Source organism: Amphibalanus amphitrite, unplaced genomic scaffold, assembly GCF_019059575.1.
Source record: "Amphibalanus amphitrite isolate SeventyFive unplaced genomic scaffold, NRLGWU_Aamphi_draft 001076F_arrow, whole genome shotgun sequence".
NCBI classification, from domain to species: domain Eukaryota; kingdom Metazoa; phylum Arthropoda; class Thecostraca; order Balanomorpha; family Balanidae; genus Amphibalanus; species Amphibalanus amphitrite.
Window position 1 is genome coordinate 229,150 of NW_024882570.1, and position 20,822 is coordinate 249,971.

The 20,822-nt window shown below is 51.8% G+C and overlaps 1 protein-coding gene across 6 annotated transcripts in view; it reads left to right on the top strand.

Annotated features, from left to right (window-relative positions):
* The window catches only part of LOC122369821 (cGMP-dependent 3',5'-cyclic phosphodiesterase-like), a 79,119-nt gene extending 60,439 nt beyond the window's left edge, over window positions 1–18,680 (top strand). For all 6 annotated transcript variants that reach the window (XM_043344866.1, XM_043344868.1, XM_043344865.1 and 3 more), the window contains 8 exons: window positions 5,517–5,742; window positions 6,862–7,055; window positions 7,952–8,080; window positions 10,383–10,518; window positions 12,604–12,721; window positions 14,434–14,603; window positions 16,895–17,040; window positions 17,483–18,680. In XM_043344866.1, coding sequence (XP_043200801.1) covers window positions 5,517–5,742; window positions 6,862–7,055; window positions 7,952–8,080; window positions 10,383–10,518; window positions 12,604–12,721; window positions 14,434–14,603; window positions 16,895–17,040; window positions 17,483–17,792 — 1,429 coding nt within the window. In that variant the 3' untranslated portion in view covers window positions 17,793–18,680. The remainder of the gene's footprint in view (window positions 1–5,516; window positions 5,743–6,861; window positions 7,056–7,951; window positions 8,081–10,382; window positions 10,519–12,603; window positions 12,722–14,433; window positions 14,604–16,894; window positions 17,041–17,482) is intronic.
* Window positions 18,681–20,822: the final 2,142 nt, after the last annotated feature.

Consider the following 20,822-nt stretch of genomic DNA (forward strand, 5'->3'; position numbering starts at 1 on the left):
AATTGACAAAAATTTACCGACAAACGATGGTTTTATAAGACTTTATCAAACATTTTGTAAGCAAAAAGCATCAAAAACGAAAAGTAAATATCCTTAAAAGTACTTTAGTGACGGGCCATGCTTGTTCGATACCGCCGACTTTATTTACAGTGCGGAATTGTCTGGACAGAGTGCGGCGGTTTCGGGAGTGTAGTGGCGAGTAAAACTTGTATTTGTTGCCGTTTTCTGCATTTATTAGCATATTGTGTGGTTGATTTCAATTTTTTAAGGCTTTTGCCAAACATTTGGGTGGAGGTCTCGTCATTTTTCAATGTTTTTTTCCGGAATATGGGACGAATTAAATAGGCGTTGCTGCGCCGTTTTTCGTGTTACTTTCTATCGAAGGAGCATGAATCTTCAATTTATATGAGGAATAGTAAGTTTAATTTAAACCATTTTTTGTCAGGGCTATAGCTGTGTTCCTCCTGGTTGGTTATTGACCAGCTGTTTTCTCTTCTGAATTTCTATGTGTCCTCTAGCCCGCGCACCGACGGGGGGGGGGGGCGGATATCCGCCCCCCCCTGAGGTTTTTCGCGAATAGCGGGAAAACCGCGGCGCGTAGCGCCGCGAAATTTGGTATGACTATTCCCTTATCAATTTTACACATGGTGTGCAAGTTTGAACCTCCTACCTTTCAAGGTCAGGTCACCAGGTCACTTTGAATGACCCAACCTCAAGTCACTTTTTTGCAACTTTGTCACCGTGCCAGAGCTACAGTAGATGTCGGAGGCCTTTGAAAGTCGCAGGATGTTATAAGGTCATTAGTAGCTATAATTTGTATATCTCGGAATTTTGATATCGGTGACCTAAGGTCAGGTCAATTTTGCGACCTCCCCATTATAAGTCAATGGGGGAAAAATCAACTCCCTGTTTTTACCACTAAAACGGGTCGGAATGGCCCCATATACCATACATGACTTCATATACGGTCAACCTTCACTACCTTGAGGTCTGTTTTGCTGTTGGGCAGCTGTGAGGTCATGTGACGTCATCAAAGGTCACCAAAGGTTTTTGGCCAATAACTCCGTACAGGAACAAGATACAGACGCGTGGATGGTCTCATTGTGTTCAGCTCGTCAAGACGCATCGAATGATATACATGATGACCTCGAGGTCACGTGACCTGAGGTCAACCTTTGACCTTGACCTTTCGAGGTCAACATATATATCATTCGATGCGGATTGACGAGAGGATCACGATGATGACCTTAGTTTGTTCCTATCTTGACTAATTCGAAAGTTATTCGAGAAAAACTCTCTCCATATTTAGCGCCGCCATTTTGACTTTTTCGACCCCTGTGACGTCATCTTTGACCTGACCTGAAAATGACCTTAGTAAAAATTGTAGATCTTGACTGTGCGTATCCGATGCCGTTTACCGCTTGTCGCTATCTTGCTTCGTTCTCGAGATCTCAGGGGGGGGGCGGTCATCCGCCCCCCCCCCCCCGTCGGTACTAAGTTGGCGCAGACCCCCGTCGGTGCGCGGGCTAGAAGTAGAAAAAGAGAGCAGTGCCCCAGGACACCATGCTATTATATCACTATGTACATTGACATAGCATGCCTGTATTACCAACACTAGCACTGCTGCTTCTCCTTATATCAATGATCATAAATGGCAAAATCAACTATTAATGTTACACATTTAAAAAGGCCGTAACTTAAATCAAAGAATGTGAATCACAGTTGGGAACACTGAGATTAGACCTTCCAATTTTGGAAGCCTTCCATTTTTGGAAAATGCATACCCATTTATGGAAGGTCCTTCCAAAAATGGAAGGCTTCCAAAAATAGAAGATTTGACCACAGTTTCCCCCACTGGACCGAGCCAGACCTAACGGTTCCGCGCTTATAGGTTCTAGAATTCCCTAAACGTAAATCATGGATGCTCCAGGCTCGAATGGACGTTCATATACCATTTTTATTTTAGAGGATGGATTTATTTTGATTTGTGATTTGGTTTCAGATGGGAAGTTTGCCTGCTGGAAGTAAATTTCCATCCAAATTAAACAAAATTGGATACTGGACCGACAAATTGCCAACGGCCTACTGCGCCTCAAATCTTCCCGGGCGGATCCGGGGCGATCGACCCCCCCCCCCCCCCTTCTCTGACCCGTCGGGTTCCGAGCGCGCACTTCTCACTCTTCACCCTCTGGCTTCTATGCTCCCATCCATGCGTGCTCATTTCCGTCCTATCCATTCGTTCGTGCATACCCCCACACGCATGACGCACGCAGAAGGGTATGCGTGTTCTAACCGCGCCGTCCTCCGGGGCAGCCGTATCTCTAATAGCACGTGATGGCCCGCGACAGTGACCTGGCGTGCCCCGGCTATCGGACAGGGCTCGGACCGTATCCGGCACACAACGAGCCCGATCTATTTTTGCCGCAGTCATTACCAGGCGCTGGGATGTGACCTGGGGTAGTGTTAGGGGTGTCCTGGGGGGGGGGGGGGGTACTGACATGACGTGCGCGTGGGGGAGGGGTTCCGGACTCATCACGGTGCCCTGGGGACGGTCCGGGTTGGGACAGTGAACTCAGGGTATTGCGGTAGTCCTTACGGCATTCTGAGGTGGTATACCGGGGACGTTGTTGTGGGTTTGTAGTTGCAGTCTGAATGTCATGGAGGTAGGTCCGTTGTGTGCCGTGGGTGATATGCTGGTGGATATGTTCTAAGGTTCTAAAGGCAGCGCGACCTTCGACTGGCGCGGGCCGGTGCGGTCCTCCCAGGTGCCGACCGGTGGCCGCGCGCCGTCGCGTTCGACGCGCGTCGTCGGCACGCGCGCCGCCGCCGCCGTCAGTCGCTGTTGGGGGCGGGCGGCGCACAGTCGCCGGCGGGCCGGCCGGGCGGGCGCCCACCTCTCCGTGGTGTTAGTGCTGAGTGGTGGTGGTGATTCGGGTCCCATAGGACCGGGTCGAACCACACCAGCATCCTGGTGCGGTCCCAGTCGTGACGACCCATCCCGGGTGTTGATCTGGAGTATTCTCCATCCGGTATGTATGTCCGGCAAACCCGTGTAGATCCTTTGGATAGGGATGGGCTATTGTCTTATTCTCCAGCCACGTACTCGTATATTGTTCTATCTGGTGCATGTCTGGCCACCGCAGATAAAATTTGCAGGTCGTGCCATCCCTCTTACCTCTCCGTTGCTCCGTTACCACGCCGCACAGGATGGATAATGAATATATCTGCCGGTATTGTGTCCGGGACTCTGTCCTGTCCGCTGGCCGGTGTGTATTCGGAGATCTGTCCGGAGATCTGTTCGGACTGTATCTGGAACTCGATTCTGTCTGTATTCAGGCCTGTGTCCGGGACTCCGTCCTGTCATCTGTCCAGCGTATCTGGGACCCAATTCTGTCCATTTTCGGGTTTGTATGCGGTACCTAGTTCTGTCTGAGTTGTGTCCGGCACTGGGTTCTGTCCGAGCCTTGTTGTACCCTGTACGAGCTGTGTCCGGGTTTGACTGTCGGGTCTGTGTCCGGGACTCTGCCCACTGGCCACTGTGTCCCGGACTCGGCTCAGTCCTGTGTGAGCCGTGTCCTGCTCAGTCCGTCCTGCCGTGTTTACACTACATCATGGCGTCACCGCTGCCGCGTGTGTTTACGGGCGCCGGCTGCGTGACGGGCCCCGGACCGACTGTGACGCTCCCGTCACGGCGGCCGTGACGCGGCCGCAGCTCCAACGGCACACTGTGACGGCACTCTGACGCTGATGGGATGAGATCGTCATGTGGTGTGCCCTTCACTGTAATCTGCTGCATACGCTGCGCGTACGTGACCTCGGACCTTGATCCTCTCTGCCATTTCTCGTCAATGGACATCTGCTGTAGCTTGTTTCTGGTAGCTTCAGCAGTCCCGAAAATAGGATATATAACAGCTACTTTGTACTGTCTCCGTGGTCTAAGCGATGCTAAGTACCCACATGCGCTAAGAATTGTGTCGCAAATCAGCGGTATGCAGTAACCGCAAGTTTAATCCTATATACTTTGACCTATTCCAAAATGACTCGCTTTGCATGAAGGACCCTTTTAGATTGTATTGTGCTGAGGCTTAATGGGCCGAGAAGTAGTGACGATATAGGAAGATGGATTACGGTCGTATCGCATCGATTTGACCCTGTGTTCAAAGCAGTTACAACATTATTTACGGTAAATGAATGAAGTCAATAAGTGCAAACGTACGGAACCGAACTAATATACGCGCTATTCAGCTCAGTGACGTTGACATGATGTTCCATATATCTAAGCAAAGGACACGATGCCAGTCACAAGCTATATGTAAACCTACCGTTTTGCAATATGTCAATTTGCTAAAGATTGCAACAGAGCATCCCCAAAGTTGTATGCTTGACTCTATATGCATGGATATGGACAAGGAATACCATGTGATGGGACATTGCGAATTATGTCGCACGATATGTTCAATGCACATTGCACATAGCGTCAACATGTCTACGTTTTTAATTTCTTTAAATTTAATTCGAATGTTTGAATAGACGGATTGACAGGATCCATCCATTCAAACATTTGTCAATTGACGGAACGGATTGATGCTTGCAGAATAAAGAAAGTAAAGCAAATAGGCGTAAGAAAAGTCAGTCTTTAGTCTTGAGAAAGGTGATCTAAATCGCGTTCAGGCCTGTTAGGTAGGAATAGGTTGTATTTCTGAAATGTATTTATACGCGATACGCGACTCACGAGCGAGCCGAATGAATAGGTAGATGTTGCTTGAAAATAATTATTGAATGTTTTAATCCTTGAATTTCAACATCGTTTCATGCCATTATCGTGGGCCTGCTACCTGTATGTCATCACCATAAGTGTTGATGCACCGTGGGTGGTGCATCACCATGGCTGTGATACATATTGCATGCTATTGCTCACTCAACAGGCGAGCCTGTGGTATAGGTCAGTTGAATAACTCGCCTAGTGTAGATACAGACCCATCTCCATTGTAAATGGTGGCGGTATACCCGCCGTGACACCGCTGCGGTCGCGAAGGCCTGTCCTGCAGAGGCCACTGGTCGCTCGACCTCAGCCGTGAGCCCGTGAGGCGAGGCACATCAGCTCTGGAATCCAGGTCACGCCCATCTCGCTGACCGTTGGCGCGGCTATGGGCGCATCTCGCGCTGAATTGGTGAAGAGTTGGGTCTTAAACGCCGCGAGGCTCAGCTAATACGGGGTCGGTTCGGTCGGTATTATGTCCAAACGCTGAGGGGACAGGGGCTAGTGGTCCTACTGGAAACACTTTAATTCTCATTTTAGTGCTGACAGGGATGAGGTGTGTGGTCATTGTTATTTATATCGTCATGACCAGATCTTCATTTAACATTCACTGTAGTGAAGACTTCGGTTAGTTTTTGACTCATTACCCCCCCCCCCCCCCAATGTTTTACCGTGTCTGTGATCGATGCTCTCACGCCCACCATCCCCCGTTGCTCTTTCCACTGCTGCGCTGACCCCCGCCCTCTCTCGTCCACAGGAACATCCTGTGTTTCCCCATCAAGGACGACAAGGAAGTGCTAGGCGTGGCCGAACTGTGCAACAAGGTGACCGGTCCGCACTTTACGAGGTTTGACGAGGAGGCGGCGCGGGCCTTTGCCATCTACTGTGGCATCGCGCTGGTCAACTCCTTCATGTACCGCAAGATCATGGACACGCAGGAGCGCGTCCAGCTCTCCAACGAGCTCATGATGTACCACATGCAGGTGGGTAAGGTCGAAGGAAGTGGAATGTATGAGGGGAGGGGCCGAAGGGCATCCCGTGACAACCACGCTCATCGGACGAGTAAAGTACGGATGGCTTTGGGTGAAAGCGAGTAGGTAGAATAACTTGCATCGGAAACAACGTAACGATCAACGGCATAAAGAACGTGTACTACAACGAACGTGAACGTGTACTAATTTCTAACTGGCAATCCCCGTTTAAAGCTGCAGTGGGTCCTGCAGTACTCTAGTCCATGCTGGCTGTTGTCCATGAGACCAGCATGGGTTGTTTTAAGCTGGTGTCTGTTTTAAGCTGGTGTCACTCCAGGGCCACACATAGTTAGGAACGAAATATGTCCTGGTTTGAGCGCACGCACTTGACAACGTGACAACATGTGAACAATCAAATAAACATTTGGGCCATGTCACTTCATACGTTAGCCTTCTGTAAAATAAACTCTGTGTCTGTTCGCTGTATACGGCCGCTGGTATGATACATTGTCTGTCATTGTTTACATGTGTGCCACTGTCCGAGCCCATTGTTACCTCTGAGGACAGATCAGGTCTGCGCCCGCCACCCGCGCTGTGGTCTCTCGTCACATACATATTCCATGTTCGGCAGCACGCCCTTGTGTTCCGCGGGATGAACTGTAGCATTGGAGCTGATTTTACGTATTCTTCCATTTACATTCCACGCATTTGCAATTCATTCACGTGCTCAATGCTCATATCACATTGCACACTGTATCGTAACTTGACATGTCCCGCCCTGCTATGTTCTCCCCTCATAGTTAGTTTGAATAACAACTGTAACGTGATACTGTGACCTGGTCCAGGACCCTGTATCTGATCCTGTGACCTCGCCGTCTTTCCAAGGCATCCCGGGAGGAGATTGACCGGCTGTGACCTGTCCCTGTAACCTCTTGTATCTTGCTCCTGTTGTGTGACCCTGTGATCTGATTCTACCACAACGCCCGGTGACCCCGTGACCGTCTCTGTGACCTCCCACCTGACCTCACCCCTTCTCCTCAGGTATCTATCTCGAGAGGAGACTGACCAGCTGTGACTTCTCTCCGTGTCTGGCCCAAAGACCTGACCCCATGACCCGACCCTTTGTTCTAGGTATCGCGGGAGGAGACTGACCAGCTGTGCGCAGAAAACACGGGCTCTGTGGCGCGCTACTCGCCCTCCTTCACGGCCTGGGAGTACTTCCCGCGCGACCTGGAGGAGCGCCGGTGGCCCGCCGCCGTGCTGGCCATGTACGAGGACCTGGGACTGGTGCATCGGTTCGGCATCGAGCGGAGTACTCTGGCCAGGTGAGGGACAGTGCACCGGACCGGTTCGGGTCCTCGGGCTGGTGCACCGGTTCGGCATCGAGCGGAGCACTCTGGCCAGGTGAGGGCCATTCAGCGCCCAAGAGAGGGACAATAAGTTGAAATTCGTCCGTCCGCGTCGGGCTGCTCAGACTCGTAGCAATACGACATCTATTGTGGTATAGACTATTACATTTGGAGTTAGAGGTGGGTTGATGTAGAGATATAAATTGATATTGATAGATATAGAGATGTATTGACATGTCTAGGACTGGAAATTCCCTCGTATGTGTAATTTAATTATACACTTTGCGGAAGTCAATGTCAGGCGGAATGTGAAGTTGCAGTTTAGTGGAATTACTGGATGGTGGCACCCGGTATGTTGATTTTATTATTACTGAAGCGACGCATAACATTTTTGATGAGTTTCGGAATGTCTTTTCCGTCCTTATACCATCGTGCAACGTGTCACAGTGTGCATACCCCTCCCTGTAGACGTAATCCGAGGCTGCTGAAGCCAGTTCATTAATCATTTATATACGCCGCATGTCCGGTGCTGTCCGACACCTAAAGTCATAATGCCTCCCTGTTGTCACTGCTTCTCCGCCCTCCTCGCGACGACCACCCCCGGTCCGCTCAGTTGGCAGCACCTCTGTTGACGCGGCTGCTGACTTGGCTGGACGGGGGCCGGGCGGCTGCTGCTACTGCTGCGGTCAGCCCCCGGAGACCGCTGGCGAGCGTCCCAACTGACCCCACTTCTAACGCTCACTGCTGGATATTGGAAGTTATATGTTATAGGGCCCTGGGACAGTTACTAGCTATCTAGTTCTTCCTTTCTGCGGTGTGACAACCGCTGCCGTAACAGCAGGCTGGTGGTGATGACGAACGATTGCCGACAGGTTCGTGTTGATGGTGCGGAAAGGCTACCGCGACCCGCCCTACCACAACTTCAGCCACGCCTACTCCGTGGCACACTTTGCCTACCTCATGTTGAAGAATCTGCAGCTGGTGGAGAGCAGGTGTTTAGAGTGAGTATAGAGGCGATGCGGTCCGCACTGGGGCGGGGAGGGAAGGGGAAGCCCGACTCCATGGGGACTGGCGGAAAGACCTAATGTATTGGTAATGGGATATGTCGTCAGGAAGGGACATTGAGCGGAAGTTATGAATGGGCTATGGCGGCGGCCAGTGGCGAGGCGGGAACTGGTCGATATAGCGATGGCGCAATTCAGACTCCCATTTGGGCCTGAAGTAGTGCCTGAAAGCTTCCCAGAAGTCTATTCGCAGCACGTTGCGTGGTTTTTATACAAAGGATAATTTAATAGAGCTCTATTTCTAACCAAGGTCTAGGGGCGGCGTGGGCTCTGCTAATGTTGTGGGCCCAAGCGTGTCAATTAGCCGAGATCTCCAACCATTATATCACTATACAATGTACTAATACACCCTCCCTCGGATACAGTTAGTCTAAGACAGAAAAGCCCGGTACAGTCCGAAAATATCCCGGCAAACCAAGAGAGCGCGGCCGAGAACCAGCGTCGTCATTTACGAAAAACGACAGCCGATGCGTGTGTTCTTTCTGTCTGTTTGAGTAGCGCCGGGTGCGGGCGTGTCACGTGGCTGAGCGGCGAGCGGAGAGACTCCGCAGGCCCGGACTATAGAGCTCTGGGGCGCCGCACCGGTCGCTCGATAGGTGCTGGGAGTAGGAGGAGGCTCGGTTGGCGGCGCCGATACACTGCTACCGACGACTCGATAGTCGATACGGGCCCGCTGCCGGCCGGCCGGTCACTGTCAGTGGGGAATGAGGAGGGAGACGGTGTCACTGACACTGACACTCGCTGACACTGACACTGACACTGTCACTGTCATTGTCACTGGCACTGGACTGTAATCGCCACGCCCCGTGTGGATTGTCTATGATTGTAATACATACATATATACATTGTCAGTGACGGCTGAGGAGGGACACGGCCTGACAGTGACACTCATGCTGGCACTGACACTGACACTGACACTAACACTTACACTGTCAGCAACAGGAATAGTGTCACTGACACCAGTACTATAACTGTCTGTCAGTGCCGCCAGCGGACGGAGACGGCCTGATACTTACAGCGACATTGTCACTGATTTTGTCACCGCCGTAAGCGGCCGCGCACGTTGCTACTGACACTGACGACGGTGGGGATGATAGCACTGATACCTACCGACACACAGATGCCGTCATTGATAATGACAGCGGCTGGAGTGGTGTCACTCAGCGGCCGTAGACGATCTCACTAATACTGACACTGGCAGCGGCCGGGAACAATATGATAATGACACGGACGGGTCTGAAGGAGCCACTGACAATATAACGGTGACACTTGTGTCACGGTATAGTATCACCGAGAGGACCCTGTGACTGTAATCGACAGGGGGACTCTGTACTCGGTCACGGGCTACGCTCGCTAGGAAAAGCAGAAGCAACCGTTCTAGTTACCAAAGCGGAGACCCTGTTGTATTATCCACCAGTCTGACTATCATTTGTAGCACCGGATTAAACACCAGCATCATAGCGTCATATTAATCTCCAACACAATATTTTACGATATTGATCGCAAACCTGCCATTTGTTATCCACATTTAAACGATCGGTCTTGCGTAGCATCTCTTCATTTCCACTCAAAAAGAGATAAAATATGACAATGTCGTGTGCTTACATATTTTGCCGGACCCTTTGCCCTATTTCGTTCCCACACAGAGCATTTCGTGACATGCGGACATCGATTGTATTTGTTTAGTGTATCCGCTCCATAAACAAGGCACCGACAGATATTTTTATTTTCGTTATTGTCTTCGATTAGAGCTGATAACATCGATATAGGTCAGTGTGTTCATGTACTCGTTGAACCCGCGCTTCTTACTATACCGTATCGTAACATGTAGTACTTTTTCTTACGATTTTAATTCTTAAATCGTCACTGTTACGGCCAAAGAGCGATATCTCAGACCTTGTTATACTCGGCTAGATCCGCGCCGCTATCTTAGAACCGCATTGGGCTCGCCTATTCTGCCCTATCTCAGCACATCCGCTTACTGTAGTCCCCCTGGCAGCACTGATGTGCTTAGTAATCGTTCCAGACTCATCACTGTTTCGCTTAGTAGCTGCTATAACCTCTTTGCTCAGTGCTGGCCCCAGTCCATACGAGTGTGTCTAACTGTGTGTCTGTATGTACATATATCTGTCTGTCAGCAATGATCATACTGCCATTGCTGACCTCAGTACGTATGTCTGTCTATCTGCCTGCCGACCGTGACGTCTGCTGACCGCGTTCTCTATGTGTCCACCGGCAGTGACTTGGAGAGCCTGTCTCTGCTGACGGCGTGTCTCTGTCACGATCTGGACCACCGGGGGACCACCAACAGCTTCCAGGTGGCGTCGCGCTCCGTCCTGGCCTCCCTCTACTCGTCTGAGGGCAGTGTGATGGAGGTGAGAGCCAGGGGGGCTCTTCTTCTTCTTTTTTAGATAAGCCCCGCCTTTTGACCCATCTTTCCCACACCTCGCCCTGGCAGCCTGGGTGGGGGAATATTGGTAGGTCGATGGGAGGAGCAGTTTGAGCAGCGAGGCGATCGACATGGATACTCTTTTCAATGATAAGGTTATCCAGGACCTACATGTTAGCGGCTAGAGGCTAGTAAGTTGTAGAAACCCTCAAATCCTGTCTATATTGCTTTTTTAATTGTTCGATCATACTCTGGGAAGGGTGAGTGTTGCTGCTCATTTTTCGTGCGGCTTCTGGTGGCCTTATTTTATTTGAGTGAACAGAAGACATCCAGACTCGCTCGCTGCAGCCCGTGTGCGGATCGATTGTCTGTTTTACCTCTCACGGTTTTCGTGGAACTGATTTGTTTGACAGCCCCTGTTCCGCTTGGATGGATGTAGTGTGGGGCTTAAAATAGCGTCCTCTTTTCCGTGCGGTACAGCTAGTATTGTTACTGATTACGATACAACTCGAGGCAACGCTTAGATGCTCTGTGTGATCCACTTTTCCGTCATTTCTCCCATACCCGGTCGGGATTCACTAGAGGGATGGAATTTTCCCCTCTCTTAGTTAATTTTTTTTTATCAGTTGCCCCCTCACGGGCTGAACAAAGGTTTCGATCAAGCATTCATCAAGCATATTCATCCTTCATTATGAACGTTCCATCTGAATTTAGAGACAAATAATGTAATGTTTTTGTTTTGCTGAGGTAATTAAGGTTAAGTCAGTTGATAAATCGCAATGACATACAGCTCAGTAAAAAAAAAGACATACAGCTCAGTAGATGACTGACAGGCGATCATTCTCTATGAGTTGTCGATGGTTCGCTTCCTGCGGGTGTTGTGTTATCTCCTTTCGATGTCGGCATTTTAAATCCACATCAAATCATCAGATAGGGCCCAAAGCCTTGTATCCATTACTCGATGACACTATCTAATTCTCCTCTATTCTCCAGCACAATGAATCATTTTACCGCTCTTTTATTTACTATATATCTAGCCTGTTTACACTGTTGCAAATAGCGAATCAACATAAGATATGGGGGGCATAAGCTATGAAGAATTAGTGTCAGCTAAGTCTTTCCCTGTCTGAAGGTTACCTCACCATCAGTCGAATTGCGCGGTCAAGCCCAGCACGAGATCCCCCCCCCCCCGCCCCTCGGTCGAGGTCTCAGCGTTGAGGGGGTATGGGACAGACTGTAGAGGTCTGTAGACAGACAGACTGACTCGCCGTGGCCGAACTGGCGCCGGGAAAGCGTCTACAACCGGCGCCGCCTGTCTGGCGACGGCTGTATATCGTGGCCCATGCTGTGATTGTCACCCAGTGTCGCAGCAGGGCGACTGCAGTGCAGAGGTGGGACGAAATGGGCGGTTAGACGGGGACGGGCTGTGTCCCAGTGCTGGGTGAGACGGCCTGTGCTCCTCTGTGGGACGGGCTGTGTTCCGTAATTGTTGTGACGGGATGTGTTTCTCCACCTAATTGTTGCTAATTGTTGCGATGGAGCTCGGGGCTAATTGTTTGGATGGACGGGCTGTGTTCCGCTGCTGGGGCTGACGGGCTGTGTTCCACTGTTGTGACGGACTGTGTTCCGCTGTGCTCCTGCCGGCCTCGGCCGGGGCCGGGCCCGGCGGACTGTGTCCCGCTCGGTCTATTGATCGCCGGGCCGCGGCGGCTCCAGCAGCGCCGGCCACCACCGGCCTGGGAGAGAGGGGGCAGAGCGCCGCGCCGCAGGGAGCCAAGTGGCATTGTCTCAGACGCCCGGAAAAGGAACAGCTCAGCTGCCCGACTGCGACTCGAGGACCCTCGATACAACCGAGAGTCGCCTGACGGCTGACACCTGGAAATGTGTTTTACGCGTACGGAAAGCATGAGGGGTGATAGAAATAGATCCTGTCTGAGAAATTACTATTAGACTCTGGCGTTGCCGTAACCGAATCAAATCCCACCTGACACATTGAGCCTATTACTGGGTTGCAGCTAGCTTTTCAAATGTTCATTTTGCCTGACATAATTGTATTCTGCCTTCGTTTCAGCAACACCACTTTGCGCAGTCGGTGTGCATATTGAACACGGACGGCTGTAACATTCTCAGTGAGCTGCCTCCCAAAGACTACACCCAGTGTCTGGACATGGTGCGCGGCATGATACTCGGTGAGTAATTAGACAGCCCGACGCAGTTATATGTGTTAGAGATGTCAATCAGATACCAACTTTTTGGTATACCGATACCGAACCGATACCAACTTGGTATTTGGTATTTCAAGGCTAATGCATTTGGTATTTTGTTGGTATTGTGAATCGTCCCTAATGTAAAAGAGGTTGTGAATTTGGTAAAAAGTTGGTATTTTCCTGAGTTTACCAAATTGGTTCGGTTTCGGTATTCTTCCATGGTTATTGTTACGGAGCGAGCGAAGCGAGCGGAGTCTCATACTGAATTAAGGGAAAATCCTGAGTATGAGCGGCCGGCCGGCCGGCCGGCCGGCCGTGGGGACGCTCTTCAAAAGCTAATATCTTAGGAACGGGACATCCGATTGACAAGCGGTCTTCTTTACTGAATGTCACTTGGACGTAAAAGTTCTGTGGTGTGATGGCCACCATGCGTTCTTGCCAACCACCGCACGTGGCGCGTGGTAAAGTTGGACATTTTTTAAGAACCCCCAAAATTGCAACCTCAATAACGGCACAACGGTTGGGCCGATTGAATTGAAACTCGGTACACAGTTAGGTCTCCATCAGATAATTCATCTGCATGTGTTAAGGCTGGGGTGCTACAGCACGTGCGCACGTGCAGGGGGCGCTCCCAGATCTCGAGAACGGCTGGGCCGATTGCGCTCAAATTTGGTACACGGTTGGGGACCAGTTAGTAGGGTGCCGTGCAAAAGTCAGTTTGGACCCCGCTTGCACGTGCGCACGTGCAGTGTGCCGCTTCCAGATCTCGAGAACGGCTAGGCCGATTGCGCTGAAATTTGGCACATCGCTAAAGACCGGTTAGTAGGGTGCAGTGCACAAGTTAGTTGGAGGTACCCCCTCGCAATTTCGCACGTGCAAGGCCCATCCTCTCGCTCGCTCCGTTGGTCGCCCAAAAGGCGTTTTACTGGTTGGTATTTGGTTTGGTATCGGTATCAATATTTTCCGTAGCTGACATCACTAATATGTGTACAGACTCCAATCACGCTGCTGATTGGAGTTGGTGGAAGCGTAGTTAACACTCAGCTTGCTGTCAGTAATCTCGTATATTGTAGGCTGTTAACGGCGCAGTAGACTCAGTTGATTTATCGGACTTATAAAACAGTAGCCTGCAGTTACAGTGTAGTTACATAATTTCTTCGGCTTAGAATTATTTTATGGGCTTAACAGCCGAACGACAAAGTGGCGATCTATGTTTTACCAGAGCTGTACCGTTGCTGATGGCTCCTACTGAGCATATCATGCGGGCTTTTATTCTCTTCTTGTTGTCTCACCACAGTTTTTTATCCTCTTTTCTAATTTGTGAGTTATATCCTGCCGGTTAAGTTATTGCACTTGATTTTGAGAAGGCTCCGGTGGTTGTAATATGCTGATTTGTGTATCGCGTACCGCCATGGAGACCAATATTCCTCGCCTGATATTTGTTACTAAAGCCACAACACGACCGATTGTGTCTGCTGTCCGAGTTCCGAAACGATTGTGTCTAACAGTGAGTTCGCTGTCTGTGGCTTTGGGAACCTGTCTAGCTGTTCGTTTGGTCCTGTCGAACTGCCTGATCCTGCTGTCTATGTATGTGTATGTCTGACTTCGTTTGCCTTGCTGTTTGCTACTACCTCTGACCGTTGCTGTCTGAATGTTTGCCTGGTTGACCTGTCTGACCGCCTGTCTCCTTCCAGCCACCGACCTGAGTCGCCACCTCAGCATCATGACAGAGCTGGAGGCGATGGCGTCCGGCGGCTACCGCTCATGTGAACCACGCCACCGCCGGCTGCTGCACTCGCTTCTGATGACCGCTGCTGACCTCTCCGATCAGACCAAGCGCTGGCTCAGCAGCAAAAAGGCCGCGGTGAGTCCCCCCGGGCGCCCGTGGCTGGCGACCCGCAGTTACCACAGCGGCGCATGGCGTTTAGGGAGTACTGAGGCGGTCCGTGGCCCGTCGGGGCTGTTACTAGGCTGCGTATTACGTCGGTGCACACACTGCATATTGCTCATGCGGCGTACACTGCAACCCACAGAGGCAGCCCGTTAGCCGTAACTAGGCTGGGTTTCACGCGAAGTGTACACAGCGCTAACGTATTGGCGTATACTAGCATTGAACACGAAAGTAGTCAGTAGGCTATACTGGGCAGCCTTTAAAGCGAGACGCATGTGGAACACACTACGCCGCACTCATTACTAGCGCACGTGGTGGTCTGTATTCCGTACACGATACTGTAACTGACACCCGTAGGCATGGCCCGGCTATATGCGGGTAGAGTACCTATACGTTTTTGTCCCATAGCTTTCAGTAGTTCCCGGCAGTCCCTACCGAACACTGTACTGGCGTCGCGCAGCCGGCCAGCGGTCAATATCAGGGTAATGGGGGCGGCCGGACGCCGGCTAAATCGGGAACTGGGGTGGCTGGCGGCGTTTTAATGTGGCGCATTACCCGCGGGGACCAGTCACATCCATCTGTACGCTACGGAGAAGGCTATATATGCCGCAGAGCGCTGCGCTGTGCTCTGTCGCGGTCGCGCCGCGGACCAGGGTTTCATTGTTCATTCGACGAATTCCGCTACTGTATTAGCCGACAGGTATGGATTATTGCGGCTTTAAGTAGTCATTGTGTTACGTAACAGTCCTTATTAGCGGTGAAGATGGCAAACGTCCTGAGCCGGGGTGGGTGGTTATCGGAATGGATAACAATCAAGTTTGGTTGGGACGATGGTTTCAGACTGTTGCTTCCTTATATCGACAAGGCCGATTAAGAACTCAAGGGGTGGTCCGCGAGACAAGCTTCCGACGTGCTTAAGTGACACCTGCCGAGCTGGCGAGTAAGGCGTATTTTCCAAATTTGTGTCTCAGAGTTATTCTGCCCCCGGCGAAATATTCAAATTAGGCCTCTGTTTATGGGGGGTGTCCAAAACGACCCAGGGAGTCTACCATGTCATACATATTGAGCAATGAGCACTATCTTCCTTAAGCTCCACCCGTAGTCCTACTCCGCCTTACTCCAGTAGCTGCACATGTAGTGCCTACACACCACATACGCCGTCTGCCCGCCGCCAGCTATGGCGTGTCGGAAGTTGGACCACGCCGCTCTGTCTGTTTGCGCTGTATTTCTCGCCGCTCTGGGTGGGCCGCGCTCTGTGACACCGACTGACGCGAAGGCCACAGAGCGTTTGTTTGCAACTGTCGCGCCGCTCGAGCTGTAGGAGACCGGTAAACCTGAGTGATGGTGGTAGTTTCGCCGCCGAAAACGTGCTGCCCGGCTCTCGTGCGCAGCTCGCTCGCTGAGACGGCTCTAAGTTCCGTGGCGGTGCATAGTTGATGGCGTAAGCTGGCGTAATGAGCGACAATGCGTCGGCAATGTCATTTGTCGTCTGACGGGCTTCTGACGGTGGTAACCGGGCTTTACAAGTCAGTCAGTGGACTGGTGTGCCATCTGAGCCGATCTAGGAGGTCATAATAGCGGTGGCTGGCACGATTATGATGAAGTATATGGGGAATTGGAGCTTGTTAATGTCTTACAGAGAAGCCACGATATTGCGTTTCATTGTTTGACCGATTCTGTCCTTTGTCTTCGGATTTGGGTTAGCTATATTCATCCAATGTCTTCGTGCGAGGTCACGGTTCAGGCTGTGAGGTCGGGGGGGGGGGGGCCTGCATGGTATGCGTACGCAGAGCCTCATTTCGCTGAGATCCTGTGCCTGAGAGGATCATATGTCTGATCTGACGCTGCATTAATGAGGTCTCGTTATTTCAGGAGACGGCGTACTCTATCAGACGTGATGTTGTTCGTCCGTTATTTTCGCGGCCTGTTCACCTCTCTTCTTGTAAGACTCTCAAGTCAATAGTGATAATTTAGTCGACTAATGGTCATATCCGCCAACGAGTCTATTATGTATTGACTATTGGTGTAAGCCAAACGTCAAACATAACAGCATACGTCTCCACGTGTCGGATCGCTTCGCTAATTTGTTCCACGCCTAATATATCGCGCAAACCTGATTTACATCAGCCAGTCACTACTTGGTTGCATTTCAAGAAATGGTAGCCTACCGCAAACAGTAAGTGTAGCGCAATGGTTAAACGGTGGCTATGCCGCTCCTCTGCCCTCCGATCCGTTTTAACCGCTGTGCGTTCTTCCCTTGACAGAAACTGGTGTACCGCGAGTTCTTCTCCCAGGGCGATATGGAGAAGCAGATGGGTAACGACCCCTCGGAAATGATGGACCGCGAGCGCGCCTTTATACCGAAACTGCAGATTCAGTTCCTGGATGACATCGCCCTGCCGGTATACAGGTGCGTAAATGCGTCGAGAGGTTCGTTGCAGTACATCGTGCGCTGTGCATTTAGCGTCAGTTGTGATTGATTCTCCCTTACGGAGCTCTAACCATGCATTCCACGCGGGATGTGTTACACGGGGTACCATTAGGGCTGGATTCTAAAGATGTCTGAAAGATCGCGTTTTCCGTTTGTCCTTGCTAAAGTCCTTTTGAGAATTTTGATGATTGGGTTAGCTGCCTTTGAGTCTAACTGCTAGAGCGAATACGTTCCGCGTCACCTATTGGTGCTTCAAACAATAACCGTGTCAGGTTAGTGCTTTTTGAAAATTCCCGTTTCCGTGTGATTCTGGCATGTCCTATTTAACGCTCCCCGGTCCCCCTCCCTCGCCGTCACCGGTCTCCGTACCGTGATGGGATCGTTTTTACATGCTGACACATGCTCCCCTCCCTCTCCGCAGCCTGATGGGATCGCTGTTCCCCGCCTGTGAGGAGGTGTACGCGCAGACCAAGGCAAATCGGCGCTGCTGGCAGCGAATGGCTGACATATGCAGTCGCCGAAACGCCACAAACGTGCAGAGCATTGACGTGTTCGACAATGAGCGGTTGGACGAGGAGGTGCTGGCCTCTGACGGTGAGTCCAACAGTGTGCAGTGCGCCACCGCGCCACCAGGTGGCTCTACTGTGGCCAACAGTCGGCTCTCGTCACTGCGACCGTATGTTTCGGGCGTGCTACCGTGCTGCGTCAGCAAGAACGAGGTGATGGAGTGAGCCGCGTGCCGGCCGGCGTCCAACGGCGACCGGCCGGCCACCGCTGCCGCTCAGTCGACGGAGGCGCCACCTATACCGTGGCGACGGTGGCGCCACCCGCCGCTGCGGCCGACCGCCGCAGTGCACACCACTCACATCTGATATTAGTCGTCTCTTGCCAGTGATCAGTTGGTGCGATATTATTGAGCTGCGGTGGTTGTGGAGCGCGGGTGCACGAAGTGCTTCGTTACGGCGCTCTCCAAGCTGCGGGGTAGAGCTACTGTGTTCATCGCTGCCTCATTGCTGAATGTCAATCCACGCTGTTTCTGCGGGACCCCGTTTGGCGTGTACTCTGTCCTCAGTTTTCTCCGGGATAACTGTTGGATGCCGCGCCAGATGTGTTGATGTTGCGTGCAGAGTGGATGTGGCCGGTAGCCTGCTGTGTAGTGCGGGTGTGGTGCTCTGAGAGTGCGGTCAGCTCTGGGCCGGGGCGTTTATTGCTGGCTAACCGGCCGGTGTTGAGTCAGTTGTGTGAAGGTGTTTATGGTGGGCTGTTATGTCTGTGGCGGCGTGTTGGGCCACCGTGCGGACTGCGGACCAATAGGGGCGTGTGCGCACGCGGTGATACTGCGCCGCGCGCGACATGTGAGACTAGTACAAAGAGGCAGGCCGGCGCAGCGACAAATCAGAGCGGCGCCCGGTGATACTCACGTAGGTGGCGTCACCTATACTGCGGCGGTGGCGCCACCTGCCGAAACTGACAGGGTGCTGGTGTGCGGACCGCCGCGGTCGCGGGACAGCGGTTGTCTGTTGCGAGCTGTCCGCGGCTTTGCCCGCTTGGCAATCGGCGTCCAACTCTCATCGAGACTTTCTAGCAGCCAATATATGGTCACATGTGATGTTTCAAAAGGCAGTTTGAAGCTGATCGGCGCCAACTAATTCAAAACTGCTAGGCATGTAAAGGAGATGTCAAATGGTGTGATAAGTCGGAGTCAGATGGTGGCTAAGAAGTAACCAGTGACTACCCTCACAATCGCAGAGGAAATACTGCTGGATATAAATTAGAAGCGCTTTGTGGTTTCCACTTCTCGGTGCTTGGCTACATAACGTTGATCACACGTTCAGCGCAGTCCGTCGAGTTCTCGTATAGTAGTGAGGTGTGCGCGCTCTCTCCGCGGCGAATGAATGGAAATTGGTGTCACTGCGGGCTGCCCGACCGGCGACCGTCCTTCAAAGCCTCTGACATTTCCTGACTGACTGGCGGGCTCTGGACAATGAAATCTAGATACCCATGTGGCATGTGCTTCCTTATCATATAGGCTTTCTACTTAATCACCGCAGTTCAGTAACTTCCATCGTGATATTTTTCATTTGGGAAACATTTAATTCATTTGAACAAAAATACCGTGCGTCGATGGAGTCGTAAGGGCCTCCTATTTTCCCCTGAGTAATCAAAGCCTTGATTTAATCGGGCAAATGCATAAAAAATACATCCCGTGGGAGAAGGGGAAGAGAGGAAGGGGGTGGTTGAGTGATTGTGCGATACATAAAAGTGCCAAGTGTGGATGGAGCGTCAGAGGTAGACACGTGGAACAGGGAGCTGGGCCCGGAGAAAGATGTGTTATATTTGCCGTCGGCAGTATACGCTTCGACTGCAGGAAATTTGGCCTGCGGCAGCAGATTGAAAACTGAATTTCCTCGAGAGGCTCGAGTGCGATTGAATGATGGAGCTCGAGGCCAGAAATCGGCCGCACGACCCCAGGCCTCCGTTCGGGGGAAGGGGAGGGTGGGGGGTGGAGAGGGACACACTGGATGGCTCGACGGCACTGGAATGCCAACCACACGAACGGAGGCTACCGGCGGCAGCCGTTTTCTGGACGCTCCTGGCCGTTCTTTGAGCGTTTCTTATGTTCGTGGGCATTGGACCGTTCATTGCTCATGGACGTTCTTTGAAGGTTTTTTTTAACGTTCCGTTGGCGTTCTCTGGATGTTCTCCCGGGCGTATTGTTCTATGGACGCCGTAGGCAGATTTTCTGGATGTAAACGGTAGGCTCTCTAGATGAACTCGCCGGGTTTTCTAGACATATAGCCAGCAGGATCTCTGGACAGAGGATGATTGGCTATCGACCTCTGCCGGCTGCTGCTGATGGCCACTGGGATCCGGTGGGCGAGGTGTTCTGTCGTCCTGCGCCGTCAAATCAGTCGACTCGGAACGAGAAGGACCGTTCGTTTCGTCCTTTTCGAAGAGGGAGAGGAGGAAGGAGATAGGAAAAGCGAGAGAGGAAGGGAGGAAATGCTGAGAGAGCGAGAGAGAGAGAGAGAGAGAGGGAGAGAGAGAGAGAGAGAGAGAGGGGAGGGGGGAGGAGGGAGGGAAGATAGAAGGAAGGGAGTGACTAGCAGAGCGTTTATGATGGACTTCGCTGTTTTAGTGCTATTATTATTGCCAGGGGGCCTCTTCACCTTCACTTGTCTGTCCTGATATTGTTACCGGCTCCCCTATTCCCTGATTAAAAACTCACCACGGCCGCGCCCTCCCATGTTTACGTGGCGTCTGTCCCCTTCTCAGCCGTCCCGGTCGAACTCACATCCCTCCGGGCGGACGGTTCACGAGCCGTAGTAGGTATTTGTCCGCCGGGAAGAAATCGATTTTAATTAGCGGCTGGGCGCTGGGCGCAGGTAATCCACTCTGGAGAGAGGCGCACCTACAGCGGCGCACGCCGTCAGGAGCTGGCTGCCCCCGTCCCCCGGCTCACGTTGCACCAACTGGGAATGAGCCGACATGAAAAACGAGCCGGCGCACGCGGCATGCGCCGGCTAAATTCAATTAGCGCCACCGCACCCGTGCATCGCTGGAACTCCGGGCAATGCACCGTCAACGGAGCGGGACCAACTCCTGATGGGAGTGCCGTGAAATGAGCAGTGACATAGAGGGCTGAGTGGCCGCAGCCCTGCGCAGAAACGTGTAAAAGCACATGGAGCTGTTTTTTTATTGCACCACATGCTGCTGCACATAAAAATGTAATTCAATGCTACCGAATACCATCTTTTTTT